A 19564-nucleotide genomic window follows, 5' to 3' on the forward strand; every position below is an offset into this window, starting at 1 on the left:
ATGCAGAGGCATAGCACAAATACATTACGTTGAGAATTTAAAAATATGACTTTGGGGCAGACAGATCTATTATTGAATTTAATTCTCTGTCTGGTTTTAAAGATAAAGTGATATTACTTTATAGAGGCTGGTGTTTTAACTGTGAGTTTGTGATCACGTCAGTGTTTGAATATTGATACATTTCAATGTGTGTAGATTCTACTGGAGAGAGCAGCAACTAAAGAAAGATGAGAATTTCTAGGTTCACTATGTTTAACACGTTGCTTCAGAAATAATCACATAAGTAAATAGCATGTTACCAGATAATATGCAAATATTATAATATCATAATTCAGTTTGCTGACGTGAAAACATATCAGATCACTGTGGCACATCCCCTCTTGTTTTCACTGGTCTCTAAACATCTGGAAACTGAGGCGAGTTGTTGGACTTTTGGGAAAGGAATGTTGCCCCATTCTTGCGTGATAGAGGATTCTAACTCCTCAACACTCCTGGGTCATCTTTGTCATATTTTTCATTTCACGATGCACAAAAACCGTTCAATTGGTGAGACGTCCGGACTACGGGGAGGTCAGTTTGTACCCTGGCTCTTCCACTACAAATCCATGCTCCTGTAATAGATGAAGTATAGTTTTGCATTGTCTTGCAGAAATATAGGAGGTCTCCCAGAAAAGCTGTAATCTGGATGGGCGTATATATTGCTCTAAAACCTGTCTAAACTTTTCAGCATTGATGGTGCCTTTGCAGTTATGGAAGTTGCTCAATTCACTTATGCACATGTTTCTTCATGTACTCGATGCATGGCGTTTGAACTGAGCCCTGATAACAAGCTGGATGGTCCCTCTCCTCTTTTATTCAGGACATTTGGCATGCATGTTCTCCAACAAAAACTCTACATTTCAATTTGTCTGACGAGAGAACTGTTTTTCACTTTGCCTAAGTCCATTTTTAATCGAGTTTGGTTTCTGAAGTTCAAGTTTCTGGATCATGTTCACATATAAGGTCTTCTTTTCACGAAAGACCTTTAACCCTATATTCATGGATGGCACACCAAACCGAGAACACATACAATGATTTCTGGCAGTGTTTCTGATCCCAGTTAGTTATTTCAATCACAGAATCATATATGATCTTAATGCAGTCCTGTCTGCTACTTTTTCAGCTAATTAGCTTTAGTAGCTAGCTACAAAGGTCAATAGGCCAATAGAACTGCATCCCTGCATTGCAATATGGCTTTAATATTTAGACGAAGTAGGTTTTTAAAGCCATGGCTGGAAACTTGAATACGCAAGCAGAACATGAGTAATGATACGCCTGATACTCAACTGTTGATATATACTGAGCACTTGGAAAGCGTGTCTTCTGCCCACCTTTTTGTGCAAACTCACTGACATAACACAAACATGAACTATAGCATACATACATCCACAGACGACTTCTCTCCAACCCACAGGACTGAAAGTATCAGTTGTGAATGTTTATGTAACAGACACCACAGACCTCCCACCCAACCCAACCAAGGGCCCGCGCCCATGCCCTAAAAGTTCACAGCTGTTTTAGGTATTTTGATGTTAAGGTCAAACAGTGACATCTAAATTTGCATTTTGCCGAGATAATTGAGCAGTATCATGCTGCAGGATTAGCAGACATTTTTCTATTCACTGAGACATGCTGCTAGCATTGCTAATAATGTAAAAGTTTGCCCTAATTTAAAATGTGTTCATCTAAATCGGTCTTCTGCCTGGTGTAAAACAGTCACAACCTTTTTGATAGCAGCTGGCTGCTCCCTCAAGCATGCTATCACTTTCATATGAACACACCAGGCTGAGCAGAATTTAAATAGTGTATGATGCAGCAGTGTGTTTAGGAGTGAGACTAGAAAGACAATGCTTAAATTAGTTCAGGGACGTCTTACAAGTACATGGTACATCAGGAGCATGTGAGCTAAGATAAAGAAATAAGAATGAGTGGATGCTTTTTTTTGACTCATGCTCTAAATTAAACGTCAACTTCTGTATCTAAAGCAATTCGTCTGTCTCAGTCCAGGCTCCACCACAAAATCATCAAATATAAACCAAAGGAATCAGTAATTGTCTCTGATGTCTTCCATCATACACACGTCACTTCTCAATGTCGCTGGTATTTTTCTTCTGGAAATGAAAAGTAAATATCCTTTAAATGTGTGACTTTGCAGCAACTTCAGAGGTGATTTGTCTGACCAAAGAGGAAAAATAATAACACTCTAACCACAGCATCCCAGGTCATATAAGTTAAAGATCACTTCCCAACAGTTGAATGGACATGATCTGACCACTACTGAACTGAGGAAATTGAAACTTGATCTCTAATTGAACCATTTTCATTGACTACACACACAGGGAGTGAAGAAAATGAGTGAAGAAGAAATGCTTATTGCAACATAGGAAGCCCCCAACAGCCTAGACCTATTGCAGAGTAACTAAAGGAGGATTCAGATTCACCTGGTCCAGCCCTAACTATATGCTTTATCAAAAAGGAAGGTTTTAAGCCTAATCTTAAAAGTAGAGAGAGCGTGCCTCTCTAATCCAAATTGGGAGCTGGTTCTGCAGTAGAGCGACCTCATGCTGAAGGCTTTGCTTCCCATTCTACTTTTAAAAACTCTGGGAACAACAAGTAAGCCAAAGTATTCTGTTAGGATAATAAGGCACTATGATGATGTGACGATATGACTGATTATTGAAGATTTTGTATGCGTTTTAAATCCAATTCTGGATTTAACAAGAAGCAACTAAACAGAAGTTACAATGTCCCAATTGGTTCTCTTGCTGCAGAATTCTGGGTCAGTTGAAGAGTTTTCAGGGATCCTTTAGAACAATCTAATACGAAATTATACTAGTTAAGTCTCAAAGTAATAAATGCATAAACTAGCTTTCCAGCATCACTCTGAAAAATGATGTTTCTACTTTTAGCCATATGTTGGAAAGAAATGGAGGTAGTCCTGCATATTTGCTTATTGTGCATGTTGAACTACTCCAGGATTCTTCATAATATTACTGGAGGCCTTGGCTTCATGCTGTTCTAGTTCACTTCCCACATAGCTAAACCTATATCATTAACAGCCTATATATGAGCCAGTATACTTGGCTTGTGAGTAACCTGTTGATGGCATAGGCCCTACTACACCAACAACTCGTTTACCTTTCCAGTTGATTTTTCCCCCACTAGAGACCCCAGCGACTGTAGTAAAATGTATTCCAGGGACCAAAAAACACTAAAGTATATTTGAAACTGCTGGATAGGGATAGCATAGATTTGATAAGACTGGAATTCAAATCGGAATTCAAATCATAAGGGAACCTCTTAGTTCCCTTATAGCCTCTGACGGTGAAGTCATCTCTGTGCTCTGAATGTTCAGTGTCATTGATCCCAATATTTTACTATAGAGAACACACTGTTGATATTAAATGAATTGTGCTGCAGTGGCTTGAATTGTATCTACCTGATAAGATTCAAATTTGTGCATGTAAGTGTCTTCTTCATATACTAAACTCAGTCGTGGAGTTCCACAGGGTTCTATAGTTGGACCAATACTTTTTACATTATACTACCCTTAGGCAATATTAACAGAAATCACTGCATATGTTTTCATTGTTATGCTGATGATACGCATCATTATTTATCTATGAAGCCAGATCTCACCCCAACCGGTCGCGGCAGATGACCGCCCCTGGTTCTGCCGGAGGTTTCTTCCTGTTAAAAGGGAGTTTTTCCTTCCCACTGTCGCCAAAGTGCTTGCTCATAGGGGTCATATGATTGTTGGGTTTTTCTCTGTATCTATGAAGCGCCTGGAGGCGACTTTTGTTGTGATTTGGCGCTATATAAATAAAATTGAATTGAATTGAATTGAATTGAATAGATGACCCAAATCATCTTAAAGGCACTAAAGGCATGAATGAGTGGATGAACTCTAATTTCCTACTTCTGATGTCAGAGGCTAATGTACCTGGTCCCCAAAATGTTAAAGAACATCATACTTATTCTGAGTGTTACTACCTTTATGCAAATCTTTCTTTAAGGTGTTTATTTTTCTTTTTTTGACTTATAGATCAACATATAAGTGCACAGGTGTGGTCAGAGATCTGTAAACATAACTGTACAAAACATACAAATAGAATTATTTCACAGTTACTATGATATTATGATTTGTGCATTATTGACACAGCTCTCACCAATACAGCGTTCTTGTGACAGTCCTACTTTGGACCCGAAGATCCCAGATGGTTTTGTGTAACAAATTATCTGAACAAAGAAAAGGACAAAGAAAAAGCACAAATATTGAACAGTGAACAGGATATTACTGATAAGTTTCTCATGGGCCCCTATGAGAAACTAGATCTTGGTTACCGTTAGACTTTTTTTATCAAGTGCACTATGTTACGTTGCAACAATTGTTGTGTATTTTTCATGAAAGGTTGTATAGACATTCAAGTTCATTTAATGAACAACTATAATGACTTTTTTCTAAACTTTATAGAATTCTTAGTTTCTGAATTGGCAGACTCTGCATAAAAAGTTTGCAAAATCAAATATGCAGAACTATCTGCTATGATGACCCCTTATGACTAACTGAACAACTGAATATATGTGTTTTACATTATAGAATTTTTAGTTCCTGAATAAATTTTATGGTATGAAATAGTAACAATTATATGCTAACTGATGAAGGTATGTTTGTGGTTTCTAAAACATCAGAAAAGGACCCTGACTTCTGTAATTGTTCAGATTAACTCCTCTGAGTGTGACTTTACAGATGGAAATGAGTGGCTAACAGACAACATTATGTTATCTTGTTTTTAATATTTTATACTGACCTCATGCGTTCATCAAATCTGTTGGATGAAATGGGTTTTCTCACCTCATATGGTGGTTGTTAGTAGTTTTTATTTATCACAAAACAGGCAGGCACAATGTTCACAGAGATCACGTTTCTCTTTGTGACTAAGCACCAAAACACGGGCCGAGTGATTGTCTGACCCATCCTGTATAATTTATGGTAGAGATGGATTAATAGAAGCCCTCCTGGAAAGCCACTGAGCAGCAGATCAGCTAAAAGACTCCTGTGCCAACAAATCTCCAGCACTCAGCTGGTTCCAAATAGGGCGTGTTGGCACCCACACAAACAGACACTCACTCACACACCCCCACTCAAACACCAACAACACAGTGAGCCAGCACAGGCCTAATCGTGGTTGTCCTGCTAAGGGCCTGGCAGATGGAAATGCTGTGCCTGTTAAAGGATCAGGCTGTGGGCTACAGATCAGAACTAACATATGAGACTAGCAGTTTTAAGTTGCGACACTGGCTCTGAGTGTGTCTGTGTGTTTGCGTGTGTGTGCGCATGTTGGTGATATTCTTTAAAGTCCATCCTTGTATGAAGCCAAGTTATGAACAAAGTGGAAATTCATTCATAAGTGTGTGTGTACACGTGCATCATTAGGAGAAAGTCAAAGGTTATTCCAAAGCAGCTGTTATAGTGTAGATGCTGGGGTGGGGTGGGGTCTCCTTTGTCTGTATTTGATGGTCTGTGTAATATTAGTAGGTTGATTTTAGGGTTTTCATATTACAGGGATTTCAAAGAGAAGGGTTAATTTGCTGGCAAGGTACTGTTCTGTTTCTTCAGCTCTGTCAGCCACTGTCTGTACTCTTTGCAATATAAAGCGCACCTATCAAATGAAATTAATATACTATTATTATGATTGCATTATGCTGCATTATACTATGAATGTGTTACTAAACGTAAAGTTACATAAACAATAAATTGTATTTTCCAGCAAGCAATAGCTCATACTGCTGAAGCTTACAGATCCAATAGAAATGGTTGAAAGAGTCCTTACAGTGCATGTGAAGTGAACAAATAATACATGAATAATTTTTCAGCTGAAATAAAAATACATGTTTTACTAAGAATAATGATGTGTAAAGTAATTCTGCCAAACTACAGGTCGGTTCATGTGTCAGCTTCTCTTTTCTAGAGAAAATAAATAATTTAATTCAGTTTCATTTTTATAATGTCAAATCACATGAACAGTCGCCTTGAGGCGTTTCATGTTGTAAGGTATATAGGTATATAATAATAACTACAATAATGAAGAAGTAGTTTTACTGCAGGTTTTACAATCCCTCATAAACACAAAATAAACTCCATTATTCTGATTCTTTGTGACAGATTTCCAGTTCATTGGGAAACTATGTCAATTAGCTGTTTTGTTTTGCATGAATAAAAAACATAATTAGCCCTGCGTATTGTGGCTCATCAGCAAATAAAGGTGCTCACGTGGGACTGCTGGCAAGTTTCTTTCATTACTCCATTAACCTTTAGTAAATTCTTTGTCTCTATGTAGTTATTTAAAGAGAAAATTCTCTTCAGCATTCAATTCAGTTGCCTTCAGCTTTTTGTCACTTCAGACAAAGTCGACATATTTAAATGAGGTCTTCTACATTAAATGACCCCAGACTTTTTACATTTACATCACATCTTGTTTTGAGTAATATTGTCACATTTTTAAGGACTCATAATAATAAATAACAAATCCTACTACCTACTCCACACCACTACTACTACTATCTAGCAGAAAGCAGTAAATACTGTATTTGCAGATAAAACAGTGTGATTATAGATCTGGTTATGGTCAGAGGGAGGAAATGATTGCAAATCGCAGTGTGACTACATCCATGCTTGCAACGAGGATCCATCTGGCACAGCAAGGATCACTCAATAAATTTTCATAATCCTTCACTGAGTGCAAAATAAGTATGTGACATGGCTCTGAGGTCTGCAGTGACATTAAGAATTCAGAGTAGAGGTGGTGGTGTTAATCCATGCATTAGAGTCTACGGCCAGAAATGTCCCAATGTGACCCCAAACCAGCGCATGCCAACTAATTCCTACATAATCAATATTTGTTCTGTAGACATATGATATATGATTCATGCTTTGTGGTTTTAAGTGCCAGTTAAAAAACTGTAACTGCAGCCTTGGTCAATCCTTAAGTCTTTAATGTGTCTGATGCACATGTTAAATCATCATTACATAAATGCCTATTTCTACATTTCGGCATGACAACTCACAATTCAGTGGACAGGAATGGAATTTTCAGATGTGAAATGTCCTTGATGAGGGTCTCGTGACATTAAAAAGTCAGCTGGGAACAGATTTGAGTTGACACATAATTAGTTTGTATTAATTTCAGCATTTTACTGGTAGCTTCCTTGAAAATGCATTGCGGCTGCTGCCACACCAATTAATTTTCACGAGGAGCAGAACAAGGTGAACTGTTTTTGGTCACAAATTGAACCTGCCTAATTCATTAAGTTGCATGAATGTTTCTCCCACTGTCTGGTGTGAGAATTCAGAAGAGGACAGTTTGTCCAGCCACAGTGAGAAAGTATTTCTGATGAACTAACAACCCAAACCGTGCTTCCCAGACCGTTTTTCTTTGAACCTTAAAAAAAGGCTTACACATTAGAGGTATATTTAACAAAGACAAGACCAACTGTACACTCCTTAAGGAGAAAGAAACTTTTCTATATCCAACAACAAAAAGTTACTCAGTCTGTAGAAAACATGTCTAACTGCGTGTATCAGGACTGGGATGGAAGTGCTTCAAAACTTCCCTTAGAATTCTCCAGTTTTTATGTTTTCAATATCAAACTGCACGCAGTCATGAGCCAAATACAGCCATATGCACACAACAGAAGTAACTCTTAATAGCAAAATCGTCTAATTTAACTTTGCAAAAAGTAACAACGTGTCATCCCAAAAGGTTGATTCTTTCTATCTGGACCTAGCGTGGAAAGCGAAGAAATCATCACTTATCCAAGTGACTTCTTCAGTCTCAGCTGACTGCAGGTTTCCCCAACTTTATAAACACTACAATTGCATAATGACTGAAACCAACCCACTGAATGAACAAAGGGCTGTGAGGTCAGTTCCTTGATCATTAATATATAAATTGTCACGACCATTGATCAACAACCACTGATGAAAACCCACTGAAACGTTTCTCCCACTGAGAACGTCCAGAATGAACAGAATCAACCTTTTGGGATTTACCTACCTGGATAATTAAGCAAGAATCAAGACAACAAATTGTCATATTTTTGCATTTACCAGAACCAGGGAGCAGACTCAGACCACAGTTAAGAGGTTCAAAAGATTTATTCACAGAACAAAAAAGATTAACGATACGCAAGTGTAATGGGGAACTGGGAATGGTGCTGTCAGACAAACTCTGGAGGTTTATGAAAGTAGGGAAATAGATAGCGAAACTGCAACTGCAGTTGATCTGTGGATTTAAAATTTTCAAACTGTGGAAAACCAAGAATTATGGGAGGGTGAGAGAAAAACAAAAAATGAGTTCTAGGGCGAGCAAAGAGATTCCCAAATGTTGACTGAATTGCTCATCCATCGAGCAGGTCCATGGTTGCCAGTGCAGTCTTGACATCCCTTCCCAGGCGCTTAAATCCTAATTCCTACCTTGCCTCATGTGACCTCAAAAGGTCACATGATGGGGTAGGGCAAGGTCCTACAGTCGCTTCACCCTTTAGCCCTGGTGATGGTAATGACCCACCACTGGCTCATCTTACATGTTCAGTGGGTCAGTGAACCTCAGGAGTAACTCCAAAGAGAACAACCCACACTAGGGGTTAAATACCCGGGACTCCCTATGATTTGTTTGAAGGACTGAAGAAGCCTCTCGGGTGAAAGATGAAACAGCTACACTAACCTAAAAGGTCCAGTTGGCTTTTTTAAGATTCTCTGAACTGAACCCGTCAGCAGCTGGCTGCATCATCAGTGTTTTGAAAGTGACCAGTCACATTTGGACCTTCTAAAGGTTAGACTGATTTCTGTGACCAGAATGATCAGAATTTAGCTTTGAGAGCAGAGTTGCCTTTTCATTCTAGAAAAACAGATGTCCTGTCAAGCAAAATATCATACATGATAAGTGTTTATTAGAGCTGCCAATGAAAATATTTAGCCTTGTGTTTGTTTAACTGATTCTGTGTGTTTCCCCACCAGGCCCTCCGTTTATTATATCACCACCGGAGAACATTACAGTGAACATCTCACAGGACGCCTTCTTCACCTGCCAGGCAGAGGCCTACCCTCGCAACCTAACCTACACATGGTTCTGGGAAGAGGACAACGTCTTCTTCAAGAAGTAAAGTTATGATCGGGTTCATTACTGTTTGCTCTATCACTCACCTACTTGTACAGTCTGTGCTGTGTTGTTGTTGTGGTGATATTCAGCACAACAACTTCTTAAATTGACTTGCAACAGACTCATTGTCACCTCTCAGTCGTAAAAGGCCAACGTTGTGTCACCTTGCCGGGCAGGCGGGCAGCATGGGTAGCCGAGTTTGTGAATACAATAAATCGTAGGCCATGTAGAATTTTGAAATTCATAACATAGGTGCATATAATCTCAGATGAGTTTAAAACTTAGTGACCTTGAGCTAACAGTCAAGGTCAGAGGTCAAGTTTTCTGAAAAACTTGTGAATCCAGAACTTTCACATTCATGCCATAGGTGCATCTACCAGCCATCAAGAGTTGTGTATGGAGGTGTCTAAGTTAGATGAAAAGGTAGAAGTAATAGATGGTCAAAAGCTAGCATGAAAGTTAGAGAGGAAATACCTCCTTTTTTTAACTGAGCAGCTAAACACGTCCGCATCTTTGAGCAGAATTTAACGTGACTTTTTGACTACGCTCTTCTCAAAGATAACCCTTTAAGATTAGGAGACTTAAGGTTTTAGGCATTAGACATGAAAATATTTGATACCTTTGCATTGCAGAACTAAAACCCCTTACTCTATGCTCAGTGGATAAATAATGAATAACTACCAAAACAACAGGCTAGTGTTTTCTCATGTCACGCTTGTACATGACAGCTTTCATAACATAGCAGCAGAATTCTTCAATAATTGATGAAACTGATTATTTATTAAGAGATTTACTCAGAGGCGAGTGTGCCTTGTGCCTGTAATTAAACAAGGCTTCAATGACGAAGTAAGTTTTACAATCCAGCAGCATTTTAGCTTGTGAGAAGGCTGAGCGCTTGTCTTTCACATCGTTAAACTTTTGAACTTGCTGCTGTTTTCTAACAGTATTGTCACTTCCTGTTGTGCATTAGATTATAGATAGATAGATAATACTGCTCCAGCACTTATTTTTGTAACTGCCTTCTCACACCATAAAAATTCGTTGTTGAGAAATTCAGAAAAGTTTGTATTTTATGTCCAACAGCTTTAGTTTTAAGACACCCATGACTCATGCAAATATTTTTATTTATTTCTATAACTACGTGTACAGATCATTAACCTCCTAGGACCTGGCGTCCACATATGTGGACATCACATTTTGGGTTATTTAGACCAAAATACTAAATTTTGCTCTACAAGGGCCTGATATCCACTTACGAGGACATTATACTGCTACTGTTCTATCAAAAATTTTAACGAATATCCTCATATGTGGCTCTGATTTTTCATAAAAACAAAAATAAGGTAAAAAAAAATCTGCTAATTCTTTGTTTTTACATTCATCGGGCCCCAATATGCCCAAATATCAAAGAGAAATTAAAATTGCATGCCGTGGAAGAGTTCGGGTCTTAGGAGGTTAAAGGAAAAAAAGTATATGAGAAAACTTACATGAGTATACAGACAGACGTATCTGTGGCCAAAGGTTCATTTTAGTTGCTTGAAGTTAAGTCAGGTTTATAATTCACATTCCCACTTGCATCACATTACATCAAAACTGCTTTAGTGCACTGTTTTTGAAGAAGACAGAGTTTACAGGGGTAAAGGCAGTACTATTACCATTAAAAGCCTGATCACATTTTTCAGTTTTTCTGACATAGTGTGGAGCCTTCCTTATTTTTCAGAGGAATTATAGGTTAAGACTAAAACAAGTCTCCTCATTTGCTGTTGAAAAGTTATTTAACACTTTGAAGATAGTACCCTAACCTTATTCAGTCAGAATATGGGTTTTTAGCTTTTCTCTGCAAGTCTTTGCAATCAGAATAAGAGAAAATAGACATTTGAACTAATATGAATGCAAAAACTCTTATTTACATAGAAATCCTTGTTAGAAATAGAAATAAAAAAATTGACAAGTGCAGCTGATGGTGTGTTCTCTAATGGTGTTTGTCACAAACAGCATTGCAGGTTAAAAAAAAAAAAAAAGAGTATTGCAAATCTGTACAAACCATAAGACTTCTGCAACAATTTCCTTTTGACAGGCAGGACCAAAGTAATGATGTTCAGCCATAATACACAATGCCAAGAAGAAAACTACACACAGCACATCGGTACTATCTGTAAGCATGGTGGTGGAGATTGTTGATTTGGGCCTGTTTTGTTTAGCCACAGTTTTGCGTGATGATATTGTAACAACCGTGGGTTAGTGGAGCTAAACTGGCTATACTGCTCACTAGCTAAAACGGCTAGCGGGGCGCTAGCGGCTATCGCTACACTTCACAGCGAGTGGAGAGCGCTCGTGCCTCATACACCGCACGACCCCGAGCGTCTCAGCAGCAGACTGATAATCCCCAAATGATCCAGCAGGAGGCAGTAGTGGTTCACACCAGTCATTTATTTGCCGTATTTTTTCACACAACGTAACACTGCTGACACCGAACCCCTATCACGCTCCCACCACATAGAGTCGCGGTGTCAGCCAACTATGCCAATTCACCCCCCTCCACAGAACACACATCAACTTCACTGTGGCTTACATTAACATAACACTAACACAACATGCAAATCAACACATATGAACTAGCAGAACGATAGAAAACACAGAGACAACACAATACCCAGAATGCACCTGGCTAACAACCCCAGCCAGGTCATTACACAGCCCCCTCCCAAAAAGGTTTAGTGTCCCCACAACCTTAACTGTCCACAATGTAGTCCAGCAAATGTCCGGGCCGGCGTCGAGTACGCTTCGGCCTCGACTGGGAATCCATGGCGCCCCCCTCCGGGCCGGGCGTAGGGGGCGAGGAGTCCCCAGGCTGCACACCAGCCTGCGGGTTGGGGGCAAGCGGATGGTATGGCGCCAGCCGGTCCTTGTGTAGCACCACCCGCCTTCCCCGCCCCGGCATCCGGACTCTGAAGACCACCTCCGACAGCTGCTCCAGGATTTCGCCCGGGCCTTGCCAGTGGCTCATGAGCTTGGGGGTCAGCCCCCGCTTCCTCTGGGGGCAGAACACCCAGACCCGATCTCCGGCCCCCAGCATAGGACCGTGCGCACGGGTATCATACGCCCGTTTCTGGCGGGCCCCGGCTCCCTCCAATGTCCGTCTTGCCAGTTGATGCACCGTGTGCAACCGCTCCCTGAGCCGCCGGAAGTAGTCCATCTCTGGTCCACCAGCAATCTCCGGCTCAGGGGGCGCTCCGAACACCAAGTCCACCGGGGTCCGGAGCTCCCTTCCGAACATCAACGCCGCAGGAGTACACTGACTTGACTCCTGCACTGCTGTTCGATATGCCCACAAAACAAGGGGCAGGTGTTGGTCCCAGTCCCTCTGATGTTGGCTGGTCAGGATGGCCAGCTGGGTGGCCAACGTGCGGTTGAACCGCTCAACCAGACCATCGCTCTGAGGATGGAGGGGGGTGGTCCTCGTTTTTCTCACCCCCAGCCTCCGACACACTTCTCCCAGCACCTGGCTCTCAAAGTTCCTCCCTTGGTCGCTATGGAGCTCCTCCGGTACACCAAACCGTGTGAACATCTCATCCACCAGAGTCCGCGCCGTCGTCACCGCACTCTGGTCCGGCACCGCGTACGCCTCTGGCCACTTTGAGAAATAATCCATCGCGACCAGGACATACCGGTTGCCGGCATCAGTCACAGGGAATGGACCCAGGATATCCACTCCAATCCGCTCCATTGGCGCCCCAACTAGGTATTGCTGCAATGGGGCATGGGAGCGCTGGCTGGGACCTTTCAGCGCCGTGCAGTCGTCACAGCAGTGGACGTGGATCTCCACGTCCTGACGACACCCCGGCCAGTAGAACCGCCGTCTCAGCCGTCGCAACGTCTTGCCATTCCCAAAATGGCCAGTACCTGCAGCCCCATGGACCCAGCGGAGGACCTCAGGCCGCAAGGCCCGGGGAACCAGGAGCTGGAGTATGTCGCCTCCCCCGTCTGGCGCTCGCCACCGCCGGTAGATTACACCGCCATGGAGCTCCAGGCTGTTCCACTGGGAGTACAGCGACTTTGTCTCGGGCCCTTGGGAAGACACGGCGGACCAGTCTGGCCGTGTCCCTGCCTCCATCCAGTCCCTCACCATCTCCAGCGCTGGATCGCTCACCTGGTGCTGCTGTAGCTCCGCCGCGGTGAAAGGTTCCTGCCCTTCACCCACACCCTCAGGTTCTGCTGCTGCCGATGTCGGACCCCGGTCCAGCTCCTCCATGCGCCTGCAGTACCGGCACTCATCCGCAGAACAGGGGCGCCTGGACAGGGCGTCAGCGTTGGCGTGTTGCCGCCCTGGTCGGTGCTGGGCCTCAAAGTCGTACTCTTGTAGTATTTCCAGCCACCGGGCCACCTGACCCTCTGGCTGGCGAAAGTTCAGCATCCAGGTTAGGCTGGCGTGGTCTGTCCTGAGCAGGAACTTAGTGCCCAGGAGGTAAGGTCGGAAGTGACGAACCGCCAGGACCACAGCCAACAGCTCACGCCGGGTAACACAGTAATTCCTCTCGGCCCGGCTGAGGCTGCAGCTGTAGTATGCCACCACTCGCTCCTCAGCCTCTCCCCTCTGGGAGAGCACCGCTCCGACCCCCACGTTGCTGGCGTCGGTGTCCAAAATGAAAGGCTGGCTGGGGTCAGGATACGCCAAGACCAGGGCACTCACAAGGGCAGTTTTCAGCTGCTCGAAAGCCGTTGCACAGCCCTCCGTCCAACCAAACCGCTGACCCTTGTTTGTCAACTGATGCAAGGGGCTAGCGACGGTGGCAAAGTCTTTTACAAACCTCCTGTAATAGGAGGCCAGCCCCAGGAAGCTTCGTAGCTCGGCGACGTTCGATGGGGTAGGCCAGTCCCCCACAGCAACCACCTTCTCGGGGTCAGTAGCCACCCCCTGTTCGCTCACCACATGTCCCAGGAACTTCACCTGGCGAGCAAGAAGGTTGCACTTGGCCGGGTTCAGCTTTAGTCCGGCCCCGCGGATGGCAGTCAGAACCTCTCGTAGGTTGGCCACGGCCTGTTCAAAGTCCTTAGCATGAGTCAGCAAGTCATCCAAATAGACCACGCAGCGGGCATGGGGAATGTCTTTGAGGACCCTTTCCATTAACCTTTCGAACGTGGCTGGTGCATTGCATAGTCCAAAAGGCATCACCTTAAACTGCCACAGTCCTTGCCCTATGGTGAATGCAGTCTTGGGCCGCGCCTCGGCAGCGAGCTCCACCTGCCAGTACCCACTGCGGAGGTCTAGCGAGCTGAACCAACTGGACCCAGCGATGTAATCCAGTGCGTCATCGATGCGAGGTAACGGGTAAGAGTCCTTGCGGGTGACCGCGTTCAGACGCCTGTAGTCCACACAAGGGCGCCACCCCCCTGTTTTCTTCCGCACCATAACCATAGGTGCGGCCCATGGACTATCCGAGGGTTCAATGACGTCATTAGCTGCCATCTCTTTTATCAGTCCCTCGGCAGCTTGGCGTTTGGCGAGGGGCAGGCGGTGGGGCCGCAGCCGGATTGGAGCAGCTGCTCCAGTGTCTATAGTGTGTTGCACCAGGCCCGTCCTTGTGCAGTCCTCTTCCCTGGCGGCGAAAGTGTCCATAAACTCTGCCAAGAGGCTCTGCAACTGCTGCTGCTGCGTCGCACTGAGGTGCACCCCACTTCGCCGCCCAAGCTCCTCTACTGCCGCGACAGTCTCAGGTGACGGGGAGACTGCCGAGCTAGGCGGCGACTCTGGCTGCGGGATGTTGGCCCTGCTTACGTCCACCCCCTGGGTCCTCTTCCGCACCCTTGCCGCCCTCGGCCCCTGGCTGTGGCATGGAGCTGCGGGGCGTAAGGGCTTTGGGGGTGCTGGTGGGGTGGGGGTCTGTCCCTGGCTACCGCGGCCCACTTGAAGCTGCACGGTCTCAGCACCAAGGTGGATGGCAACTCCCGGTACATCGACCCGTGCCCCCCAGTGGGCCAGCAAGTCCAGTCCAACAATGCACTCGTCTGTTATGTCGGCAAGCCAGAACTCATGGTTCACACTGTTCGTTCCCACCACCACCTGCAGAGTCTTTTTCCCCGGCATCACGGTCTTTTCTCCTGTGACAGTGTACAACGCTGTGTGAGTAGGGGTCCAGTCTTTTGGCAATGAGCCACCCGTCTCCGGGAGCACCCCCCTTCGCAGCAAGCAGATGGTGGACCCCGTGTCTACCAGGGCCCGGCAAGACCGTCCATCAACTATACAGTCCAGGTACAGTCCACGGGTGGACCCACAGCAGCCCACCACGGGATGAGTGTCATGGAGAGGGTTTAACGATTGGGGTGGGGGTTCCCTCACTGTCCCACCCCGTGGCCGTTTCCCGTCGGTGATGTCACTCGGCTCCGAGGACTAGGTGCGGGACAGTTCCGGGCGAGGTGACCAGGTTCCCCGCACCGATAACAGCAGTCCGTCCGGCGCCTCCGACGTGGAACTGCCTCTGATTGGGCTCGTCTGGCCTCCTCCTCCTCATCCGACTGGGACGCGTTCATCTCTCGCTCGACCATCCTGGCCGATCGTCGGGTCCCTGGCTCGCCCCGCAGCACCTCCTCAGCCCGCTCAGCCTCCCTCAGTGCCTCCTCCAGGTCTCGGGGGGATGACAGCCGGACATGCTGTCGCAGCCTCTCCGGTGTGAGGCCCCTCAGGAAGGCGTGGAGACCCAGCTCCTCTCGTGCCGCTCCTGGGAATGTCGGGTAGCCCCGTCGGGCATAGAGGCGGACATCCGCAGCAAAGGACCCCAGGCTCTCTCCTTCACGTCGGCGTCGGCAAGCCAGCTCCTCCCTGCTCTGTTCGGCTGGTGGTCTCTGTCCAAACCGTCTGCCGAGCGCCGTGGTCAAGGCCCGGAGGTCGCGCTGCTCCTCTGGGGGCAGGTCCAGCAGAACCTGGAGCGCTGGGCCCTCCAGTGCAAGCGCCAGGTGGGTGGCAGTCTCTTCTTGACCCCACCCGTTGTGAGTGGCAGCCAGCGTGACTTGGGCCAGATACGGCTCCAGCTGCGTCGCCCCAGTGTAGTGCTGTAGCTTAGCAGCCGTCCTGCCAGGAAGCTGTGGTGCGGCCCCAGGGATCCCCTCCCGTCGCAGGGAGAGCAGGGGGTGGCTGTTCCGGGGCGCGCTGTGGCCCTCTGGCCGCCCCAGCTCGGGTCTTCTCCGCTGGGTCTCGGCAGCCATGCTTTCCAGAAGCGAGCTGTTGTCTCGGATTACGCGCTCTAATTCGCCTATGGTCGGCTCCATAGTGTCTGCTAGACACTCATGAATCCCACTTCTGACACCAATTGTAACGACCGTGGGTTAGTGGAGCTAAACTGGCTATACTGCTCACTAGCTAAAACGGCTAGCGGGGCGCTAGCGGCTATCGCTACACTTCACAGCGAGTGGAGAGCGCTCGTGCCTCATACACCGCACGACCCCGAGCGTCTCAGCAGCAGACTGATAATCCCCAAATGATCCAGCAGGAGGCAGTAGTGGTTCACACCAGTCATTTATTTGCCGTATTTTTTTCACACAACGTAACACTGCTGACACCGAACCCCTATCACGCTCCCACCACATAGAGTCGCGGTGTCAGCCAACTATGCCAATTCACCCCCCTCCACAGAACACACATCAACTTCACTGTGGCTTACATTAACATAACACTAACACAACATGCAAATCAACACATATGAACTAGCAGAACGATAGAAAACACAGAGACAACACAATACCCAGAATGCACCTGGCTAACAACCCCAGCCAGGTCATTACAATATCTTACAGTCACTGAGTTGACTAGAATAAACTCTGTGTACCAAAGTATTCTGGAATCAAATGATAAGACATGCAAAAAATGTTTGTTTCCATTTTTAATTTGGACACAAGAGCTTTTACAAATGCAATATCAAGTTTTACTTTAAAAGCTTTATGCGTACTAGATAGCCCAGAAGTTGGATAACCAAAAGCAGAATGACATTTAAATCTACCTTGTTGGTTTCTTTCCTGTCCCATCCTGTCATGTACTCTGTGTGGAAGGCAGGATTGGACCCAAACACAGTCCCACAGACAAAGATTTAAACACAAAAAACCTCAGCATTATTGCTGGAACAAGTTAATACAGAACTGAACTGTAAAACCTAGGAACGAACTATGAACAGAACACAGTGTGAGGGAGATTACGACGACGAGCATAGGAAGACGCAGACACCAAATACAAGAGGGAACACGGCTGGCACTAATTACACTGACGAAACGGGGAAGAGCAAAACAGAACACACACCGATGAGAGACTATGGCTGTGTCCCAATTCAGGGTCTGCACGCTTGAAGTACGCGCACTACGCGCACTACGTACGGTGTGTACTATAAGTACGAGAAGTGCGGAAGTGAGAGGCTTGTGAAATGGGACGGTCTAGCCTTCGTCGCGCTTTTCAGGTTGCCTAGCAACCATGATACTAACCGCGAGTAACGTTACATACAGCTTTGTTTGACAGAAATGAAGGAGAAACAAATGTTTTGTTAGTCATGCATTTTCGTCATGACATCACTTTGATTAGTTGAGTATCTGAGGCTGAGACCACGGGACCGTAAAACATGATTGTTGGGCTTCATTTCTGTGCTGAACAGTCATTTCAAGATTAGTCAGTAAATAACAATTAGTTGTTCATGAGACTAAAATCATCCCACTGTGGTAATGCAAATATAATATGGCCAATATTATAGTATTGTCAGATTATTATGATATATATATATAGGCTTTAAAACCAAGTTAACGCTGAAAGTACAAACATCACTAATGTCACACAACTTTGCCGACATGTGGCCAATAGTAATGTTTTAATGTTCTTCATTATTAAACATTCGCACATAAATAAGTGACATCATATTCAGTACTTTGACAGTTCACTCTTCGGCCGCTCCCTTCTGCCGTATTTTGCGGCAAAATTATCCACACCCACCGCCGCGCTATGAATTGTGGGATATATGGGACCATGAAGCGTGCACCGCACCACGCTTGATATTTGGGGAAATCGACGGCGCATTTGGAGTACGCATTTGAAGTACACTTCGGATTGGGACAGCCGTCGTCGCGTGGCGGTGACGTAATCGCACTTAAAATGCGTACTTCAAGCGTGCAGACCCTGAATTGGGACACAGCCTATCAAAGCAAAACAGGAAGAACGCAGACTGAGTAGGACAGGGGTGTCCAACTCCAGGCATCAAGGTCAGTGTCCTGCAGGTTTTAGAAATCCTCCTGGGTCAGCACACCTGAATCAAATGATTAGTTCATTACCAGGCCTCTGGAAAACTTCAAGACATGTTGAGGAGGTCATTTAGCCATTTAAATCAAGGAGCAAGGACACGTCTAAAACCTGCAGGACACCGGCCCTTGAGGCCTGGAGTTGGACACCCCTGGACTGTGGGAACAGACAGATGCATATGAAGACTGACTGGGGAGGAATCACAAAGGCAAACCAAGACTAGAAATACAGAATAAACACAGGATATAATCATACTGGGCAAAGAAATATAAAATACACAGAGAACCTAATAAATAAAAAAGACTCAAAGAACCAAAAGACAAGAAACTCAAAATGCTGGGTGAGAATAACCCAGGACTGTGATACATCCTGTATTTTCCCACTCTCTCTTTCTCCTCGCTCCTCTTTTTTCCACCTTTAATGTCTAATAGAAGCGAAACAACTGAAAATTGAGAAAAATAAAAAAACAACCTCCAAACACCTTTTGGATGACAAAAAGGATTATGGTTGGATGAAGGGGCAGCTGAGAAATCTGCAGCACTGTGTCTGACGCTAAGCTAAGCATGAACCCGGACCTCTGTGATCCCCTTCTTCCCTTCTGGCACAGAGTTACAAACTGAATGGTTTATAGAGTTTTTGTCTGAAATATACGATGTGGTACTGGCATCAATAAATCCCTCAACCTCACACTTACGGTAAATTATTTTGTGCTGTAGGGTAGTAAGTAACAAGCATGGGGAAGTACATGCTCCTGTGATTTCCAGCTACCTTTGAAGCCTGTAGACTTATAGTTCCTCTGCAACCAGCTGTGAATCATGACTCAAGCTACATGTTACACACAAGTCAAAGTTACATATCCGCTGGGAAATAAGCAAAAAAGAGCAAGTTAAATATAGAGGTTAAATACAGGGGTCTTATATCATCAATGAATGACCAACATATATGTGTATCTGTCAATAATGTCATTGACAAACGTTCCTCAACTGGCGTGTAAAGCTTCAGTGTGGAAGATTGCTACAGTGGACTAACTACTACCGCAGCCACGACTTCTGAGAGACAAGCTGGAGCTATCGGGAGTGGACCACCACATGTCCCACTG

At 45.0% G+C, this 19564-nt stretch overlaps 1 protein-coding gene across 5 annotated transcripts in view; it reads left to right on the forward strand.

Annotated features, from left to right (window-relative positions):
* igsf9bb (immunoglobulin superfamily, member 9Bb) overlaps positions 1 to 19564 on the forward strand; it is a 148198-nt gene that overhangs the window by 57891 nt on the left and 70743 nt on the right. For all 5 annotated transcript variants that reach the window (XM_076888916.1, XM_076888918.1, XM_076888917.1 and 2 more), the window contains exon 6: positions 9059 to 9200. In XM_076888916.1, the coding sequence (XP_076745031.1) occupies positions 9059 to 9200 (142 nt within the window). The remainder of the gene's footprint in view (positions 1 to 9058; positions 9201 to 19564) is intronic.

This window comes from Maylandia zebra, linkage group LG10, assembly GCF_041146795.1.
Source record: "Maylandia zebra isolate NMK-2024a linkage group LG10, Mzebra_GT3a, whole genome shotgun sequence".
Taxonomy (NCBI): domain Eukaryota; kingdom Metazoa; phylum Chordata; class Actinopteri; order Cichliformes; family Cichlidae; genus Maylandia; species Maylandia zebra.